The sequence below is a fragment of the Chiloscyllium plagiosum genome, unplaced genomic scaffold (genome assembly GCF_037043375.1).
Source record: "Chiloscyllium plagiosum isolate Xiang-an unplaced genomic scaffold, Cpla_swu_hap1 HiC_scaffold_3, whole genome shotgun sequence".
NCBI lineage: Eukaryota > Metazoa > Chordata > Chondrichthyes > Orectolobiformes > Hemiscylliidae > Chiloscyllium > Chiloscyllium plagiosum.
Window position 1 is genome coordinate 39359957 of NW_028270141.1, and position 21503 is coordinate 39381459.

Sequence of the window (21503 nt, forward strand, 5' to 3'; positions counted from 1 at the left end):
CATAACAACTAAAAGAATAAGAGCTGGATTTTCATGGACTTGAGAGGACTCAATGTTCGCTGATTGACAAAAGGGGATGGGACTGAGTTCAGACAGATCAAACTTCGGTTGTTGCAGAACCTTAACCTGAACTATTGGAGTCAAGAATTTATGAAGTAGTTGCAACACAATCGGCACAGATAAGGTTTGTTTAACATCAGTGCTCTTAAGTTATTTTAAATCCCTTGCTCTTTAAACTGTAAAATAAACTGGTTACAATTGTCAATGATTCTTAAAAAAAACTGTTTGATTTACAAGCCAGCTGATATAACATCTGTCAGTTTTAGCAGAGTTCTTTATGAGACTATGAAGAGAGAGCACAGTAGTGACATTAGCTTGGTTTGATGTAATACAGTGACAAGGAAGTTGGGCAGTTAAATTAGTTTTCAATAGACTCAGAACAATGGCAAGAGGGGAACAGTACGAATGGCTTTGGATTCAAACATGACTTTGGGAAGATAAAGGGACGGTGGGATTAGGTGGTGATTCAGGCCGTGGGGGGAACAGGATGCTGTAGAATTACTTTTGGATTGCTCTTGCAATAACTCACCTTCTGTGATGTCAACCTTTACGGAAACATACAAAGAGTGGACAACTGGAGCAGAGTAGTGAGGAGGTTCTGTGTTTTGCTTCCAATATTTTCGGTGGTTTGTATAAATTCGAGGCAATAAGTATTTATATTTTCTGTCCAGTGGTTTTTGTTCAAAGTACTTGCTAAATGTGAGTTTAAGGACTATCAGGAGGACCAGGCAGAACACAGACCATGACAGTTTGGAGCAGGATGTGCGAGCAGAACAGTAAGAAAGAGAAGTATGATGTGGCGGTTGTACATAACTCAATAATTATGCAGACGGGTAACTTAATCTTTTATTGGCAGGATCGAGAGTTCCAGCTGATATGTTAATTGCCTGGTGCCCAGGTCAGGAACATTTTGAATTGGTTTGATAAGGTATTAGAGAGAAAGGGAGTTGAAAGGATAGGATACAAATATAAAGAACAGGAAGCTAAAGATTCGACTGGAGAATACCAGAAATTAGGAATTAAACTGAAGGACACCTAAGTGGTTATAACCTCTGGATTATCATTTCAGCCACTTACAAATTGATGCCAACTGAGGAAATGGTGCAAAAAAAAGGAAGTTTAACTCCTTCGGTCATTGATACCAACCAGAATTGGGACAGCAAAGAATTATACTGTTCTGATGGGTAACACATCTGAAGTGGATGGGACTTGAACCTGTGCCTCCTGACTCAGAATAGGGTCACCATGGGTATACCAGAAGAGCTCCTTGCACCACAGCAATAAGGCCTCTCTCAAACCTACCAGGGTTCACAGTGAAAAAATAAAAGGAATTACAACACTCGTGCATGATCAGCTTCTGACATTTCTTCACAACTGGGAGATAATAAACATCTGACAACTTTTCACCAAAGATTTGAATGGGACAAGGACACAATCACAAAAGATGGGGCTTTGGGATGAACACATATATCTGAAGCACACACATTATGTAAAGCTTTATTGGTTTGAATAAACTGTAATTCTTTGACAATACTGAACCACCATTCGTTCAGAATCCTTTAACACTTAACTTCCCCCATACCATATACTTTTTACTAGAGATGCACACAGATAATCACAGCTCTAGGGATTGACATCTTTATCTGTGTCTATCAATGCAGGCACAGTGCACATGTATCCATGATAATGTCTGCTTTTGCTTCATTCCTTCTGTGGGAGAAGGATAAGTGTGAACATTACCAGGCAAAAGTGAAGAGGATGCCTGACATAAGGTTCTTGACTCCCTTCAAGGAGCAGGCTGTCAAGTTGGCACAATAGTAAGGACAAGCGGTGAAAGGGAGATTGGATACCTATAACTATCTAGTGAGAAAACCTTCAATGTGCATCAACCTTGGTTAAGCGAGGTAGCTCATGATACTAACAAAGCATTGTGTTTTTCTATGCAGCCCCCAGATCCCATACCCAAACCCAAATAAAAGGAAGAAAAGATCCATCTCCAGTCCTTTCTCTAATAGCCCATCAAACCAGAATCCTGAGGAGGAACAGTTGTGAGCTTGAGACAATGAACTGTCAAGGCCTTCCTCCTCATTCTCCAGCAGAAGAGACATTCATCTATTGGGAAGTCTATCCAAAATAGGCTTGAAGTCACATTCTTGCACAACACAGCACAGACAATGGGCCCTCAGACAGAGGGGGGAAGAAACAGTCAATGTCTCTGACACTTGGAGCAATGCTGGAAAACCAGCCCTGCTTTATCTAGTACATTTGATAATGCTCTGGACTCAGCCAATAATGAGGCTGATGGAAATGCATTGGCAAACAGGGTAAATGTGAGGTGCTGCATTTTGGAAAGTGCAGGACTTATACACTTCATGGTAAGGTCCTGGGAAGTACTGCTGAACAAAGAGACCTTGGAGTGCAGGTTCATAGTTCCTTCCAAGTAGAGTCTCAGGTAGATATGAAAGTGAAAAAGACATTTGGTATGCTTTCGTTTATTGGTCAAAGCATTAAGTATAGGAGTTGGGAGGTCGTGCTGTGGCTGTACAGGACATTGGTTAGGCCACTTTTGGAATATTGTGTGTAATTCTGGTCTCCCTCTTATTGGAAGGATGTTGTGAAACTTCAAAGTTCAGAAAAGATTCACAAGGATGTTGCCAGGGTTAGAGAGGTTGAGCTATAGGGAGAGGCTGAATAGGCTGGGGCTGCTTTCCCTGGAATGTTGGAGGCTGAGGAGTGATCTTATAGAGATTTATAAAATCATGAGGGGCATGGATAGGGGAAATAGACAAGGTCTTTTTTCCCTGGGTGGGTGAGTCCAAAACTCGAGGTGCGAGGGGAAAAATTTAAAAAGGACCTAAGGGGCAACTTTTTCACGCAGAGGGTGGTGCATGTATGGAATGAGCTGCAAGAAGAAGTGGTGGAGGTTGGTACAATTGCAACATTTTAAAGGTGTCTGGATGGGTATGTGAATAGGAAGGATTTAGAGGGATAAGGGCCATGTGCTAGCAAACGGAAGTGGACGACGTTAGAATATCTGGTCGGCATGGATGAGTCGGACTGAAGGGTGTGTTTCCGTGCTGTACCTCTCTGACTCTATGACATATGAAAACAGTATCTGTCAGAAGTACCGGAGTCTTTCGAAGACTGGACTGAAGGGCAGAGGAATTGGCTAGGTTCAGTCTAATGGTGTGACTCTGGCCTATAAGTGTATGTCTCCGTGGAATGAGTGGTGGCCACCATGGCGATCCAGGTCCAGCAGAACAATCAGAATCTGTCAGATATGCACAACAATCTTTGTTTTATCGCTGGAGCCATGGGTACATTCATTCACTGATGAGGCGAGAGAGGACAGAGACACCTTGACCTCCCTTCAGATGCTCAATCTCCTCAAGGGATGAGTAAGGTCCTATTGCATACCAACAGGGGGGAGGAGGAGGACCAACGGACAGGTACCGAGGGATTATTTCAGAACAATTTGGGGTGCCCTTGACACCATCTCCATTCTGCCAGGTGCTTCCATCAGATCAGGCTAAGGAGGTTGAATCTACACCTGTGCAGCAGACATCCAAGCAGATCACTGATCACTAAAAGACAGCTTAGGCAACCAGCAAAGCAGTCAACTTGAGCAAACCTCAAGTTTACCTGCAGCTGACAAAATGACACCAAGTTGAGGCAGTAGAAAAATAAAGATTAAACAATACTGAAATCACTTTGAGTCCTGTACAACACAACAACTGACACAAATGCAGAATTTTGTATGAGAATCATGCAACCTCATTCAATCTGTAAAGATTCCTGACTATTTGTTTTTCCTGAGGAGTGCAGATCACCAAACATGCTTATATGTGCATCATGTGGAGCAGCACAAGGAGCATTAAGGTAATCATTCCCTGTAATTTTCTCAAAGGAATGTAACCTCCAGAAAGTAGGAATATCAGCTGGATGCTTGTGCTTTGGGTGTCAATCAGTATTGTTTAGTATCTCAACATTTCTAATTGCAGCTGAGGTGTGAATCATGAGCATAGCCCCCATGTAATCCTGCATAAATCCATTCTGATGCTCTAGAGAATGAGTGAGAGACAATTGGTGTAAAGGAACTAGATAAATTTACAATTAATGGCAAACAAAGTATTGTAACAATTTAAACATATAAAGCAAGGAATGCTTCTGTGCCATTACTGGTGCCCACACACGCTAATGTAAAGTCATTTGCTGTCGAATATAGCTGTCAGGTTCTCCTGGGCAAGTCTGGCTTGTCTCTGTATTTTGCTGGCTTTTTCAGCATCCTTATAAACAGTGTTGGCTCCCTCAGCATTTCAATTTAACTTCCTATTTTTCTCATGAGGAGACAGGTGGCTAGTCCATCTCCTCCTTGAGTTCCTGGATGCAGTTGGAAAGGTCACAAGGTCTCCAGGGAGCAGCGAAGCCTGTTAGGATACATGAGTATGCAATTTAAATTTTTTTTAGTTCCGTTTTTTCTTCGGTTCCTAGACGCAGTCGGAGAGGTCATGAGGTCTCCAGGGATCAGCAGAGTCTGTTGGGATATGTGAGTATACGGTTTAAATTTCTTTTAGTTTCGGTTTTTCTTCAGTTCCTGGATGCAGTCGGAGAGGTCACAAGGTCACATATTTGGGTGGTTGCTTCACCCGAAACATTTCTTCGGTAATGTCTCCCACCCATTCTCCTCCTCTAACCAAAAAAAATTCTTTGTGTTATGAAGATGTGGGTGCACCTTTAAGAGAGTTAAAAGCAGCAGAACTACTGGACACAGCACTAAGTGTTCTCAATAAGGCAACAATGTATGTAGGAGAAAGTGAGGTCTGCAGATGCTGGAGATCAGAGCTGGAAATGTGTTGCTGGAAAAGCGCAGAAGGGCTTATGCTCGAAATGTCGATTCTCCTGTTCCCTGGATGCTGCCTGACCTGCTGCGCTTTTCCAGCAACACATTTCCAACAACGTATGTAGCACTGGGTTGAGCAACTCGAGTAGTTCGTTGCCTGGAGACAAAAACAAATTCAAATTCGGCCAATCAGTTTAAACTATACCCCGATAAAAATATCAATTTCCAATCAAGTTTGAATTGAGTATATTGACAATCTTAAAAGCCAATGACACAATCCGATGCACTGGAGTATAAGGCCAGGGAAAATTGAACAGTTGAGAGGAGAACTGACAAGCCCAGCATGTAAACAGACTGCCTGAAAATATAGCCCTCTTAAAAAGGTACCTTTTCGATCAGTAACCTGTGATGAAGAAATTCCTAAGAAAAAGAAAACAAGACACAGGAAGATCCAAATAGAAGAACGAAAGCTGCCTGGTTTTGAGATAAGAAATGTTGTTTTGTAAATCTTCATTGGGAGTTTTATCAGTCTCGTATTATAGAAGGGAAGGTAAAAGATAGGTTAGAGAAAGAAATTGTAAATAGTGGTTAATTAATTATTCTCTGCTATACATTAAGAAATAAAGTTGTTAATTTTTACTTTACATTGTTCTTGGTCACTCGAATTTTCACAGATTACTGCATGGGATTTTTGTTTTCTGTTTTGCTGGTTTTAAATTAAGCAGGTAAGTTTACCCCATGTCATAACAGTTTGGGGGCTCAGGTCTGTGATTTGAACTGGTTTAGACAGGTTAGAATAGAAATGGGGGTACTAAAAATCCTAGCAGATTTAAACACGTGCCAGGTTAGTGTCCTAGATCTTTAAATAAAACGCAGGTGAGACAATTTTTTTTAATTTTGGTGATTGTAGTTGATTAAATTCAAAGTGAGAGAAATGGCATTTAAAATTGCAAAAAAGGTTCTGAGATATGAAGATGATTCTCAAATTTGCCAAGAAAGTTTAGAAGGAAAGAAAAATACCATACTTTTAGAATTAGCAAATAAGTTAGATTTGGGTTTAACCAAGGACAAAAGTAAAGCTGAAATTGTAAAGGGGTTACTTAAACACTTAGGTGTGTCAGAGAAACAGACAAGTGCAGTAGAGGTAGAAAAACTTAAAAAACAACTGAGGAAAATGGAGTTAGAAGACAAACAAAGAGACAGAGAGGAAAGAGGGAGGGAGAGAGAAAGGGAAGGAAGAGAGAAGAAAGAGAGTGTGAGGAAAAAGAGAGAGAGATGAAAGGAAGAAAGAAAGAAAGGGATACAAGAAAGGGAGAGAGAAAGAGAGAGAATTTGAACTTGAGAAGTTGCGACTTAGTCAGCAAAGTCAACAGGATGCAGATTAAAAGAGAAGGTAGTGATACATATATAAATGTGTCAAAACTCTGCCACACTTTGATGAGAAAGATGTTGGAGCCTTCTTTATTTCATTCGAAAAATTGCCTAGGCAGATGGAGTGATCCGAGGATTTATGGGTAATGCTAGTCCAGAATAATTGGTAGGCAGAGCTAGTGAGGTATTTGCTGCATTGTCAGGTATGGTGTCAAGAGGTTATGAAGAGGTTAAACAGGCTATTTTAAGTGCTTATGAAATGGTACCAGAAGCATATAGACAGCAGTTCAGAAACACAAAGAAGGAACCAGGTCAGACTTATGTTGAGTTCGAAAGAATTAAACAGAGACACTTCGATCAATGGGTGCTTGCTTTGAAAATAGATAAGTCATTTGAGGATCTCAGAGATTATTCTGCTGGAGGAGTTTAAAAACTCAAGTCCAGAGATGGTAAGAATTCACGTGGAGGAACAGAAAGTTCAGGAAGTGAGAAGGGCAGCAGAATTAGCAGATTAGTACATAGCTTCCAGCCAGAATTTCATCCTGTGAGGAATAGAAGTTGGAAGAAGGGGAGATCCTACACTACTAAACCAAGAGTCGAGCGTACTGGTATGATTTTACCACAGGTTAAAGTAGCCCAAGAGGGTGGACAAGAGGTGAAAGGCCTCAGGTGGGGTCACAGAAAATTACAGTGCCAGTGGTTTCAGAAGAGCAGTGGGTAAAAGTGTTTTCACTGCCAGAAAGTGGGACACGTAAAGACACTGTGTGAAAGAAAGGTGCTGTGGGAAAAGATGTGGTAAAAAAAAGCTAAGCCAGTGGCATTAGCGAAGGAAGTAAAGGAGACCCCAAGAAAAGCTGAGGAGCTGCAGGAGAGTGCATAGCCTAGGCAGGGGCTGGATATGGAGTTAGTACCTGCTCTCTCCAAAGAATTCACCTCTGTGGGTAAAGTTTACTCAGAAAGAACAGGGGGAGAAGGACAGGAAGTTATAATTTTGAGAGATACAAGATCTAACCAGTCACTGATAGCAAGGGATGAGTGAATATGCACTCTTCATGATCTGTTACCCGAGAGTGCTGTAATTTGTGGGATAGATGGACAGAAATTTAGTCTTCCCCTATGTAAGATCAGGTTGGAGTGCCAACGTAAGACTGGGGAAGTTACAGTGGAAGTGATTGACAGAGTGTCAGTTCCAGGAATTCAGTTTGTTCTTGGGAATGACTGAGTGGGTCCAAGGTGAGAGTGACACCCCTTGTTGTGGAGAAGCTCAAGGAAGATCAAGAAACTGAGGAGTTAAAACAGAAATATCCATATGGTGCACCACAAAACGTAACAGTTTTACAGGACGTGGTGGCCCTTTTTAAATTATATTGAAACTGACTTGTCGGCAATATTAGTCAGGGTCGTGGTATAGCTGTGGGAATCTTTATGGGCATCCGTGGGGCCCCGGGAGGAGGAGACTAGAAGGAAAAGAATGTGGGTACTGTAGGGGGTACTCCCAGGGATGGGAGCCTCAGTGGAGGTGTGATGAGTAAGACAGGATAAAGTAGCAAGACATTATCTAATTTAAGTAACTTGAATGTAAGTTAAGCTAGCATTTATTCAATATGTTTGTAGTTTAGTTTTAGTTAAGTAAATAGGTTTGTTTCGTTAGAATAGTGGATTGTTTAGCAACAATGGTACTATGTTATGGCCTTGTTCTTTGTACTTTTTTTTTCTGTTTTGATGGACCCACTACCCTAAGTCACAGCACGAAATGAAAAGTAAAGAGAAAGATGAAGGAGTTGAGGTTCAGTTAGTGGATACCCTGTTTGACATAATGGTGCAGGAAAAACCTGAACAGGTAGAGGGTCAGACAGTGTGTTTAGTCCTGAAAGGCTAAGAGACTTGCAACAGCAAGACAAGATGAGAAAAGGTATATATGTGGATGCATACTCTGAAAAGGAGGCAGAAATTATTCCGGAGGGTTATTATCTAAAAGATAGAATCCTCAGACGGAAATGGAGACCACAGCAGGTTAGTGCAGAGTAGAAATGGGCTGAAGTGCACCAGATTGTGTTGCCTGTAGCATATAGACAGGAAGTATTATGGGTAGCATATGAACTACCTGTTGAAGGTCACCTAGGGAAACAAAAGACTCAGGCTAAGGTACAAAAACATTTTTATTGGCCTGGAATGCACAAGGATGTGGTTAACTTTTGCCGAACGTGTCATACGTGCCACAGGCGGTAATAAAACCAGCACCTTTGTTACCAATTCCTGCATTTGAAGAACCTTTCACGCGGGTTTTAATTGATTGTGTAGGTCCCCTCCCGAGAACTAAAAGTGGGAGCCAGTACTTGTTAAACATAATGGATGTATCTACCAGATTTCCGGAGGCAATTCCATTACGGAATATCAAGGCAAAAAAAGGTGATAGAGTAGTTAGTAGCTTACTTCACATGATATGGGCTACCCAGAGAGATTCAGTCGGATCAAGGGTCAAATTTTACTGCTAGGCTGTTTAAGGAGGTTATGGAGAGCTTATGTATGCAGCATTTTAAATCCAGTGCATATTATCCTGAATCCCAGGGAGTTTTAGATAGGTGGCATCAGACCTTGAAGACCATGTTGAGAGCATACTGTCAGGATTACCAGAATGATTGGGATAAAGGTATCCTATTCATATTGTTTGCCATTAGAGATGCCCCAAACAAATCTACTCAGTTCACTCCTTTTGAGTTAACTTTTGGTCATGAAATGAGAGGCCCTTTGAAATTAATTAAAGAAAAATTGACAGGACCAAAGTCCGAGATCTCACAATTAGATTATGTATGGGATGTGAGGGAGAGATTAAATCGAGTAGGTGAGTTAGCTAAACAGCGCCTAAAGAGGGCACAATGTAGAATGAAGCATGTGGCAGATTAAAAACTCTGAGACTTAGATGTTTTCCCAAGGGAATAATATTTTAGTACTGTTACCAATGATAGGAGATCCCTTCAAAGCCAGGTTTAGTGGTCCCTATCAAATTGAGAAAAAGTTAAGTCGGGGAACTATTTAGTGCCAGATAGAAAAAAAGGTAACGGCATGTGAACATGTTGGAACAGTATTACACTAGAGAGAAAGAACTGGAGAAACAGGTGTTGGTTACTGCCCTGCAGAGTGAGGAATCAAATATGGACATGGATTTTGAGGTGCCTCAAAATAGATTTAAAAATGAAGATGTCCTTGAGGAGTGGCAGAGGTTAGTAAGCTATCTGTCTCAGGAGCATAGAACGGAGTTGCAAGATTTGTTACTATAGTATAAGGACATTTGTAAGAATCAAATGGGGAGGACTAATGCTATTCTACATGAAGTGGACGTAGAGAATACTGCTCCAATAAAACAACACTCTGATCTGCTTAATCCTCTCAAGGCCAGACAGGTCCAGATGGAGGTGGAGGCCATGCTCGACGAGAACATCACTGAACCAAGCCAGAGCGAGTGGAGTTCGCTGATCGTTTTATTTCCCAAATTGGATGGGAAACAACGATTCTGCGTGGATTATCGGAAGGTCAACGCTGTCACAAAATCGGACTCCTATCCAATTCCTAGATTTGAGGACTGTATCGAGAAAGTCGGACAAGCCAGTTACATCACCAAATTCGACTTAATGCATAGTTACTGGCAGGTACCTTTATCAGAGACGGCAAAAGAAATTTCTGTGTTTGTAACCCCAAATGGGCTATATCAGTTTAAAGTGATGCCCTTTTGAATGAAGAATGCATCCACCACATTCCTAAGACTCATGAACAGAGTTGTAGCTGGGTTAACAAATTATGCAGGAGGAGAAAGTGAGGACTGCAGATGCTGGAGATCAGAGCTGAAAATGCACAGCAGGTCAGGCAGCATCCAAGGAACAGGAGAATCGAAGAAGGGCTTATGCCCGAAACGTCAATTCTCCTGTTCCTTGGATGCTGCCTGACCTGCTGCGCTTTTCCAGCAACACATTTTCAGCTTAACAAATTGTGCAGTCTATTTGGACGATGTAGTACCTGGAGTACTACATGCAGTTCTGGTCACCGCATTAAAGGGAGGATGTGGAAGCTTTGGAATGGGTTCAGAGGAGACTTACTGGGATGTTGCCTGGTATGGACAGAAGTTCTTACAAGGAAAGGCTGAGGGAACTGAGGCTGTTTTCGTTGGAGAGAAGGAGGTTGAGAGGTGACAATAGAGACATATAAGATAATCAGAGGGTTAGACAGGGTGGACAGTGAGAGCCTTTTTCCTCGAATGGTGAAGGCTATCACGAGGGGACATAGCTTTAAATTGAAGGGTGATAGATTTAGGACAGATATTAGGGGTAGTTTCTTTACTCTGAGTGGTAGGGGCATGGAACGGCCTGTCTGCAACAGTAGTAGACTCGCCGACGTTAAGGGCATTCAAACAGGCATTGGACATATATATGGATAATAATGGAATGATGTAGGTTAGATGGACATCAGATTAATTTCGCAGGTCGGTGCAACATCGAGGGCCGAAGGGCCTGTACTCCGCTGTAAAGCTCTATGTTCTATTTTGACTCTCTTCTATGATTACAGCCCATCACATTGCTAGGCTGTGCCACAAACAATCACTATTCTGGAGACACTGTCCGGTAATTACCGAAATGCTTGTCCTGTGGTCCAGGCAACACAAGCATATCTTCAGACTAACAACCATCTACACAATGATGGCTCTAGTGGACGTATAGGCAGCATTATAGCACTGTTCAGCATCGGACTAAGAGCTTCACACCTGGGTCATTGGTCATGTCTTCTGGGGGTGCCCTTGTCACCCATGAGCCAGCCTGACCACCCTGGCCGACCCATTGTCTCAGCATGCTCCTGCCCCACTGAACTCATCTCTACCTACCTCGACACTGTCCTATCCCCCCTAGTCCAGGAACTCCCCACATACGTTCGAGACACCACCCACGCCCTCCACCTCCTCCAAGACTTCCGTTTCCCCGGCCCCCAATGCCTCATCTTCACCATGGATATCCAATCCCTCTACACCTCCATCCGCCATGACCAGGGCCTCCAAGCCCTCCGTTTTTTCCTCTCCAGACGTTCCCAACAGTACCCCTCCACCGACACTCTCATTCGTTTGGCCGAACAGGTCTTCACCCTTAACAATTTCTCCTTTGAATCCTCCCACTTCCTCCAGACCAAAGGGGTAGCCATGGGCACACGTATGGGCCCCAGCTATGCCTGTCTCTTTGTTGGCTACGTAGAGCAGTTGATCTTCCGTAATTACACCGGCACCACTCCCCACCTCTTCCTCCGCTACATTGATGACTGCATTGGCGCCACCTCGTGCTCCCGTGAGGAGGTTGAGCAATTCATCAACTTCACCAACACATTCCACCCTGACCTTAAATTTACCTGGACCATCTCTGACACCTCCCTCCCCTTCATGGACCTCTCCATCTCCATCAGTGACGACCGACTTGACACTGACATTTTCTACAAACCCACCGACTCCCACAGCTACCTGGATTACACCTCTTCCCACCCTACCTCTTGCAAAAATGTCATCACGTATTCCCAATTCCTCCACCTCTGCCGTATCTGCTCCCAGGAGGAGCGGTTCCACCATAGAACACACCAGATGGCCTCCTTCTTTAGAGACCGCAATTTCCCTTCCCACGTGGTTAAAGATGCCCTCCAACGCATCTCATCCACATCCCGCACCTCCGCCCTCAGACCCAACCCCTCCAACCGCAACAAGGACAGAACGCCCCTGGTGCTCACCTTCCACCCTACCAACCTTCGCATAAACCAAATCATCCGCCGACATTTCCGCCACCTCCAAACAGACCCCACCACCAGGGATATATTTCCCTCCCCACCCCTCTCCGCCTTCCGCAAAGACCGTTCCCTCCGTGACTACCTGGTCAGGTCCACGCCCCCCTACGACCCACCCTCCCATCCTGGCACTTTGCCCTGCCACCGCAGGAACTGTAAAACCTGTGCCCACACCTCCTCCCTCACCTCCATCCAAGGCCCTAAAGGAGCCTTCCACATCCTTCAAAGTTTTACCTGCACATCCACTAATATCATCTATTGTATCCGTTGCTCCCGATGCGGTCTCCTCTACATTGGGGAGACTGGGCGCCTCCTAGCAGAGCGCTTTAGGGAACATCTCAGAGACACCCGCATCAATCAACCAAATCGCCCAGTGGCTCAACATTTCAACTCCCCCTCCCACTCTGCCGAGGATATGGAGGTGCTAGGCCTCCTCCACCGCCGCTCCCTCACCACCAGACGCCTGGAGGAAGAACGCCTCATCTTCCGCCTCGGAACACTTCAACCCCAGGGCATCAATGTGGATTTCAACAGTTTCCTCATTTCCCCTTCCCCCACCTCATCCTAGTTTCTAACCTCCAGCAACTCGACTTGTCCGGACTTGTCCGACCTGCCCAGCTCCTTTTCCACCTATCCACTCCACCCTCTCTTCCCTGACCTATCACCTTCATCTCCTTCCCCACTGACCTATTGTACTCTATGCTACTCTCTCCCCACCCCCACCCTCCTCTAGCTTATCTCTCCATGCTTCAGGCTCTCTGCCTTTATTCTTGATGAAGGGCTTTTGCCCGAAACGTCGATTTTGCCTGTCCTCGGATGCTGCCTGAATTGCTGTGCTCTTCCAGCACCACTAATCCAGAATCTGGTTTCCAGCATCTGCAGTCATTGTTTTTACCTCGATGATGTGCAGGGTGTCAACATTCGAGGAATCTGGGAGATGTGCATGAATGTAAGCATTGTGACAGCTTCCTTGACAGTGGCTGCACAACTGCAATAACTTGTCTGTGGTCACATACAAGCTGCACACTGTGGGAGTAAAATTCCTTCCTATTCAGATATCTGGATGAATACCTCTGTCTACGCTTTCCAAAGCCCTCGATAGGTCAGGAAACAGATTGCTCAATATATCTGCCTTGCAACTTGCTTTTCAAACAATCGTCATATCAGAAAACGTGGCTACAATACAGTCAGTTCGTTCAATCAAACGTGTAGATTGTATACAGTGAGCATCCAGCACTGATCCCTGTGGCATTGATGTCAGTTTACTTGCGCAAGTAGAAAACTGAGGTGGGATCCTGCTGAAGCTACCAAATACGAGTACTTGCATGCCAAGCATCATAAGCAGCAAGTGATAGCTGAACTAAGCAATCCCACACCAATGGATCAGATCTAAGCTCTGCAGCCATGCCACATTCAGTGGCAAATGGTGGTGGACAATTAGCAACTCACTGGAGGATAAAATTCCAAAAATATCCACAGAAGAGCCCAGAACATCAGTGCAAAAGATAAGACTGAAACATTCGCAATAATCTTCAGTCAGAAGTGCCGAGTGGATGATCCTTCTCAGTCATCTCCTGTGATTCCCAACATCCCAGATGACAGACTTCAGCCAATTCAATCATTTGATTTGATATCAAGAAATGACTAGAGGCATTGGGCACTGCAAAGGCTCTGGGTCCCGATTACATTCTGGAATTAGTACTGAAGATTTGTGCTCCAAAACTTGGCATATCCCATGTCAAGCTCTTCCAGTTAGAACCCTGGTGTCCACCCAACAATATGGACAATTGCCCTGGAAAGTCCTGTACATAAATTCAACCCAGCCAATTTCTGCCTTGTCAGTTTACACTTGATCATCAGTAAAGCGACGGAAGACGTTATTAAAAAGCGTTATCCAGCAGCACCAGCCTTATTTACAACCTGCTCACTGATGCCAGTTTGGGTTCTGTCAGCTCCTGACTTCATTACAGTATTGGTTCAAACATGGACAAAAGAGCTAAATTCCAGAGGTGAGGTTACAGTGACAGCCCTTGACATCAAGGCTGCATTTAATCAAGTGTGGCATGGAAGTCCTAGTAAAATGGAACCAATGGGAATCAGATGGCAAAGTCGTCACTGGTTGGAGTCATACCCAGCACTTAGGAAGATGGTTGTAGTTACTGGAATCAGTCGTCTCAGCTCCAGAACATCTCAGTAGGAATTCCTCAGAATTGTGTCTGAGGCACAATCATCTTCTGCTGCTTCATCAATGACCTTCCTTCCATCACAAGGTCAGAAGTAGGGATGTTCACCACCATTTGTGATTTCTCAGATACTGACGCAGTTCAATGCAACAAGATCCTGACTATATTCTGGCTTGGGCTGACAAGTGGCAAGTAACATTCGTACCACACCAATTCCAGGCAATGGCAAACTCCAGTAAGAGACAAACTAACTACCGTCCCTTGACAGTCAATGTTGTTACCATCACTGAATCCCCCATTATCAACATTCCTGGGATTATCACTGATCAGAAACACAAATGGACTCGCCATATAAATATAGCAGCTACAAGAATAGATCAGACTATTGCAGCTCTTGATCCCCAGCCTGTCCACTATCTACAAAGCACAAGTCAGGGGTGTGATGGAATACTCCTCACTTGCTTGGATAAGTGCAGCTCCAACATTCAAGAAGTTTGACATCATCCAGGACAAAGCAACCCACTTGACTGACATTGTATCCAGAAGCATCCACTCCCTTGAATTCCCTCCCTCAGGGCATTGTGAGATTAACTACAGCGCGTGGACTGCAACGGTTCAAGAAGGCAGCTCACCACCACTTTCTCAAGGGCACCTAAAGAAACAAACGCTGACCCAGCCAGCGACACCCACGAACCATGAGTGAATAAAAAAAATTAAACAATAATCAACATCCTCAAAACACTTCTGCTGCCACAAACACTGGATGATGACAGATGGGCTAGAGTGCAAAACCACAACTGCCACAAACTGCTTTTTTTGATAAGCCAGGAAGAGGAGGGTCGTTTCATAATTAATGGTGGGAAGAGCATGGTGTCAACACACCCCCTTCCAGCTTTGTTCTTCCATGCTCCGCTACAATGCTAACCACACCCACTGCCCCCAACACACACACACCCCTTTGGTTGTCTAATCCTTTCTCACCTCACCCAGCAGACCTCTGTGCTTCTCGATGGAGCTGCTTGTAGTCCCAGAAATGCCCCCTACTGTATTTTGGTTACTCAATTGCCCAGAAGCTGTTGAGGGGGAGTTTTCCTTCCACTTAGGGTTGGAAGTTCAACTCACAATCTCCTTATGCCGCTCTCCAATGTGTTATTGTTGCCGAACAGACTATTCAGGAGCTACACAGGGATATATGTAAGGATATGATACTAACCGTTGGTTTGGTGACATTCAGTTCCTTCAACATCTCAATGTAGTGTCTCTTCCAAATTCTTTGCTCATAGATTGTTGGTGTGAAGCTGATGTACCAGCCCAGTCTCAGACATTTTGGCATCCAAAGTTGGTCCAATTCAGCCAAGTCCTTCCAATGCCAACTTACCTAGAACATAGCAGAAAGTACACAGCACATTTTCAGTGAGATCTGGGGAACTGCAAAAACAACAATGTACACGTGTATTTCTGTACATGTATATTTTGTGAAAACACCTTAAAAGCTATCCCTACCATAAAACAGTTCCACAAGACATGCTTGAGTCTCATATGCCTGGAGCCACCCTACTTTACATCAACTTTACGTTCAAGGAATGTCACTATAAAAGAACAGGCTTTGCTTGGTTTATTGCAAACTCACTTCTGTTTTAAGAAGAATGTGATTCAAGTTCCATTCTGGAATTGGGTTGATATTCCCAAGGCAGCCCTAAGAGGGTGAAGCAGAGTTGGAGGGCTTATCTTTCATGTAAAATCTTAGATCAGAACTCTGTCTGCTTTCTTAAGTGTACAGTTCAAGGAAAAGCATGGGAATTCTCTCCAGTATCCAAGACAATACTTACCCTTCAATTAATAATTAAGAACAAATTACTATCTCATCTCATTGCTATTTGTGGAATAAAAAATTGGCTGCTACATTTTATTACATTACCATTGTGATTACACTTCAAAGTACTTCATGGATGTGAAACACTTTGAAAACGATGAGATCATGAGTGCTGCTAGGTGTGAAGAATGCAGGACTTAGTAAAGGCTACATCCAAAGAATGAGCTGTTTGAGAGTTCTAAATGTACAACTTCTGTTTGCCAGAAATTTTCTGTTGTTTTTCTGGAATCACATAATATACGAGACCATTCAGTTTATTGTGATTCTGTCTACTCTTTGAAACAGCCATCTGCTTACTCTTTTAAACAGGTAGAAATGGGCAGTACAAGTCTGGATTTAGCACTTAAGTTCCAGTGTATTGTTCTGACTTCAGGAATAGTCAAAACATATGCGTAGTTTCAACAAATGCTGAACACAATTCAGACATAAGGCACTGAAGATGGCTCCTTGAAGCTGTTCTTGTTCCATGGCAAGAAGGACTGGCTATGTAAAGCAGGCACGCCCCAACTTGGGCGTTTGTGTGATAATATGTGATCATGGTACTGTAGCAAGCTACAGTAGAAATTGAGCAAATCCTCCAGTTCTGTATCAGTATCTGTGAACTTCAAAAGCTGTTTGTTTAATTGATGTTACTGTTAAAAAGGTAAAGTTGCATTTGTCCTACTGCACATAGGGCTGCTCTCTCACTAGAGAAAGATGACTAGTGGTGATTTAACCTGAGGGTCCTATGCCTCAGGTGAGGGGAAAAGTTGAGAAGAGTCCTTCACGGTAACCTTGGCTGGTATAGGAATTGTTACTGCAGTAAGGAACCATAGACAGTATTTCTTCTGCTGGTAAAGGTTTCATGTTAAACTTTCTGATTTTTGTTACCTGTGCACAGCGGCAAAGACTCCTTGGATCCAAGAAGGAGAAGATATATAAAGTCAGCACCCTGGGAAGGAAACAAGCCAAGTCAAGAGCTTCCACAGGAACTCTGCTACGCAAATGTTGCTCACAGAATTTCAATTGAGAGACAGAACATCTTTCAAACAAGTTGAGAAGAATTTTTCGACGCTGTGTATCAGTCCACTTGTCAAACTGAATGATAAAATGGAGGAAAGTAAAAACACAGTTAGTCCTACAAGCATGGCAGCATCACTGCTAATGCCAAGATATCATATATTAAAAGTTTGAGCCTTCATTGCTCCCTCACCCTTGCTTTCTTTCATTCTTCCATTTTTATTTTTCTCTCGCTTTTCCTTTCTCTCAATCTGGTCTTGCACCCTTTCCTTCCTCTCCTCTCTTCTATTCATACTACACCTCTTCCTTTTCCCTACATCCTTTTTATAATTCATCTTTTCACACCTCCTTATTTCCCCTACTCCTCCACCTTCTCTACTCATTGCCCTTGCATTTCCCACAAAGCCACTGCACCGCTGCCTTCTACCTAACCTCAAAGTCTCCTCCAATTCTTTTCCTTTTCACCTTTCTTCATTTCCACATCTACTCTTCTCTTTAACCTCTTTTTTCCGGTCTTTACCATATCCTCACCCTAGCCACTTCTCTCCTCCTCCTTGTCCCCTCTCTCTCTCTCTCTCTTTCCTTCATCCTCTCCTGAGCCTTTTCTATTTGCCCCTCTACTCGTGTACAAAGCCACAGGAAATCAATGAGCAACTTTTTAAAAATGTAATAATTGGAAAAATTATAAATGTAATCATAATTTTACATCAACTAAAACTAGACTTGTTCTGGAAAGGAGTTCATTTGTCAATCGTTTATTTCACTTGTTGACTTTGCATTTTGTTGATAAATCTTCTTACCCCTTCTACCTCTGCTCATTCCATATTATGAAACTTACAGCTCAGAGGATGGGTTGGCATGACAGACCACTAAGAGGTGTATGTGGTGATAAAACATTTATATTGTACTCACTTAATTGCGAATCAACAAGACACAAATCATTGGATAAGTAATAAAGACAAAATACAACAATCCTGAGGACTCACTTGACAGGAAAATATACTGTGCTGTACTACCAGGTTCAATTTATTCAATTTAAAGCACATTAGTCAAATTCTGCTGATTGGCTCAGACTTAGTACAGTGAATTCAGCACCATGAATGAGGAAATGGATAAAGAATATCTGGATTTTGTTTGTCAATTACTATTTGCTGACAGTGCCTGTATGTGGTCACTCAATGAATCTGCAGAGTAGGCCTCCAGTTCTTACTATTCAAACACATATATGCACATGAGTGAAACATGACAGGTATGTGTCTACTTTTGAGTTTGAGTCAATACCTGCAGGACAGGAGGAGGTAAAAGCGAAATAAAATTTCACATTACAGGGCAGGATATATTGTGGTACAAAGAAATAATACAATCTGAAACGTGTTGAAGAACATTGCCAGATCTTCAATAAAACAGAAATGTAGCTCATGAAAGCCACAAGTGCATTTTATGATGGTTGAGGGTAAAAAACTGAACTGATCACCGAGAGTTTCAGGCCATAACCATTTGAGTAGCTTTGTGTTTCTGTAGCACGTACTGTGAAAACAGCTATCAGAATCTGCCACATAATGCATAGAAAAGCAACCAAAGAAGGAGTCAACTTGGACCCCACCGGAGGGCCGCTGGCCTGGGCTTGACATGTACGCTCAAACCGTCAGGAAATATATAAATGCCAGGTTCATCAGCTGTACCCACAAGGTAGAGCAAAGCATCACCCGTTCACAACGCAACACCATCCATGCTCTCAAAACCAATCACAACACTGTCATCAAAGCAGCAGAGAAAGGAGTCATCATCATTCAAAATAGAAGATTACTGCAAGGAAGTGTACTGAAAACTGAACAACCAGAAACACTACAGGTAACTACTGGCTGATCCGACCAAACAGCACACCTGTGAACTAAACACATTGATCAGGATTTTGGATTCAGTCCTTCACAGTTCCCTACATGCAATCATCCCACGTACGTCTCGCAACTTCTACTGCCTTCCAAAGATGGTGTTGCGTTGTGATTTGGTGATGTTTTGCTCTACCTTATGGGTGCAGCTGATGAATCGGGCATTAATATATTTCCTGACAGTTTGAGCATACATGCCAAGTCCAGGCCAGCAGCCCCCCCAGTGGGGTCCAAGTTGACTCTTTTTTTGGTTGCTTCTCTACGGATCCCTGTGATGATTGTTCCGGTTCGTCAGTGGGCTCATTGGGATCACTGCTGGCATCTTGAAAGAATTCCCAGAGTCTCATTTGTCTGATGAACTCCTCCGTGTCTGCTGCAAGACTAAGGGGGTCCATTTTGGTGGTGAGACCCCTGCTAAGAACTTCAATCTTTTCCGGTCGAAGGTTGTGGTCCGATAAGTTGACAATCGACTTCCCTGTGGTGATAATGTTTTCCACTATGGTGCTAGGGTGGGCTTGGCTATTGCTGGTGGTGATGCGAATTTTCTCCAATTTCTTGTTTTTGCTGTGCATGTACATGGTGTAGTTTTGCCGCCTTGTCTATTTGGCAATGTCCCGTAACTGTACTGCTGTATCCTGAGTGCAGGCTGAGAGTGTGGACTGCATCTCACTTTCAAGGTTGCTGCGCCTGCTGTAGAGTTGGTGCACGAGATGATTGAGGAGTTTGCGAGAGGTGCAGTGGCAAAGTCTCTCCACGTAGTCTGTGTTATAGATTGACCTGAATTGGTTCATGATCCGTAATCCTTTTGGGATCATTCCTGCTTTCCTGCAAAAACTTGATGTCTTGTCAATATGCGCGATCTTCTTGGGGATCTTCTCCACTTTGAGCCAGCAGCTAGTGGTGTTGATGGTAGTCATAATTTGGAGATGCTGGTGTTGGACTGGGATGGACAAAGTTAAAAATCAGTACCCATAGGAATGGCCTCAACTGGGACCTTGGCTTCATGTCACACTACAGGTGACCTCACTGCACTCTACACATACACACATACATACACAAACAAAACCTCTCTCATATGCTCACACATTCACACCCACCCACGCCCCTTTCACAGACTTATACCCCTTTCACTCACACACATACACATACTGTCTCACAGACACTCATACCCAGCATACCTCCCCCAAACATACATACATATAAGTTTGTGGGGTGAATTTGTATTTGCAGAATTAATTTTATTTTGCTCAAAAACTGCATGAATTCATGGAAGGTTCTGTAATTTTGTTTTAAGATGAGAATCAATCTGAACATTGGGGCACAGACAGCCTCACAGGCACCTCACACCTTCAATGCATTATCTGAGACACCATGGCACCTATTGTTAAAGTTCACTTGAGAATGTAACTTTAAAAAAAAGTTCTGGGATTTACAGATGAAAGAACTGAAACTAACATGGTCATTCTAAAAGATGAGAGACTTAGTAAACAATTATGGTCTTCTTCAATATATAACTTCAGTTGTGTCACACTGCAAACTTTTGCTGTAAATCCTGTATCTTATAATCTCATACTCGACAACCACGAGATGAAGGAGCAGCACTCTGAAAGCTAGTGCTTCCAAATAAATCTGTTGGTCTATAACCTGGTGTTGTGTGATTTTTAACTAAAATTCATGTACTCCATTACAAATTTGTTAGGTGGGCAGAATGTCTCATTTAAAATCAGATGGGATTCTGTAATTTGGATACATTTGGGAAACAATCCTGTGCATGTTAAGAATAACTTCAACAACCAATCTGAGACTATCATTTGGGCTCACAATATGGCTCACTTACATTTACTCACTCAAAGCTATGTGTATTCATATATAAGGTCCTGTCCTTTGCAAGTAAAACACGTGTCCAGGAATTTTACCTTTTCTGAAGTAAACTCAAGTATGGAAAACAATATTTTTCTGATGCATTTCCATGGCAACATCTTGACCAATCAGAATTGACTTGCTATACAGTCAGCATTATTTTTCATAATGTATAATTTGTTGCTCCTTTTTAAGTTTGATATTCTTGTGACTGTCCTGATCAGCACAAGATGAATACCTTTTTTCTAAATAATGCTCAAATCCATTCTACTAAGCAACTGTTTATGGGTAAATAAAATGCCTGACACTAGATAAAGCAACATGGAAAGACTACTATGGCTTCAAGCAGTATACAAATGAGGGTGATGTGGCTATTATGAATCTTGTCGTCTGTTTTTCCAAGTACTTGCTTTTGCAGAGAGGTGCCAATAATCTGTTCCTTCAAAGTTTATGTGGCATGCTGTCTGCTTACAATGACCATTAGGTCAAGTGGTAATCCTCATCACACAATATTTACCTTCTGGTTTGTCATGATGGATCAAATGTGGACAGTACAGCAGAGTGCCATAAAGCAAATACATTGTTGCTGTTGCCAGGATACAGGACACTGACCTATACGGCAC

General features: G+C 42.9%; 1 protein-coding gene across 6 annotated transcripts in view; it reads right to left on the reverse strand.

Annotated features, from left to right (window-relative positions):
* The window catches only part of fbxo16 (F-box protein 16), a 60596-nt gene that overhangs the window by 29150 nt on the left and 9943 nt on the right, over positions 1–21503 (reverse strand). For 5 of the 6 annotated variants that reach the window (XM_043680357.2, XM_043680374.2, XM_087978516.1 and 2 more), the window contains 2 exons: positions 17003–17209; positions 15473–15637 (listed from right to left, as the gene is read on the reverse strand). In XM_043680357.2, the coding sequence (XP_043536292.2) occupies positions 15473–15637; positions 17003–17209 (372 nt within the window). The remainder of the gene's footprint in view (positions 1–15472; positions 15638–17002; positions 17210–21503) is intronic. The other variant, XM_087978521.1, reaches the window with a different exon arrangement.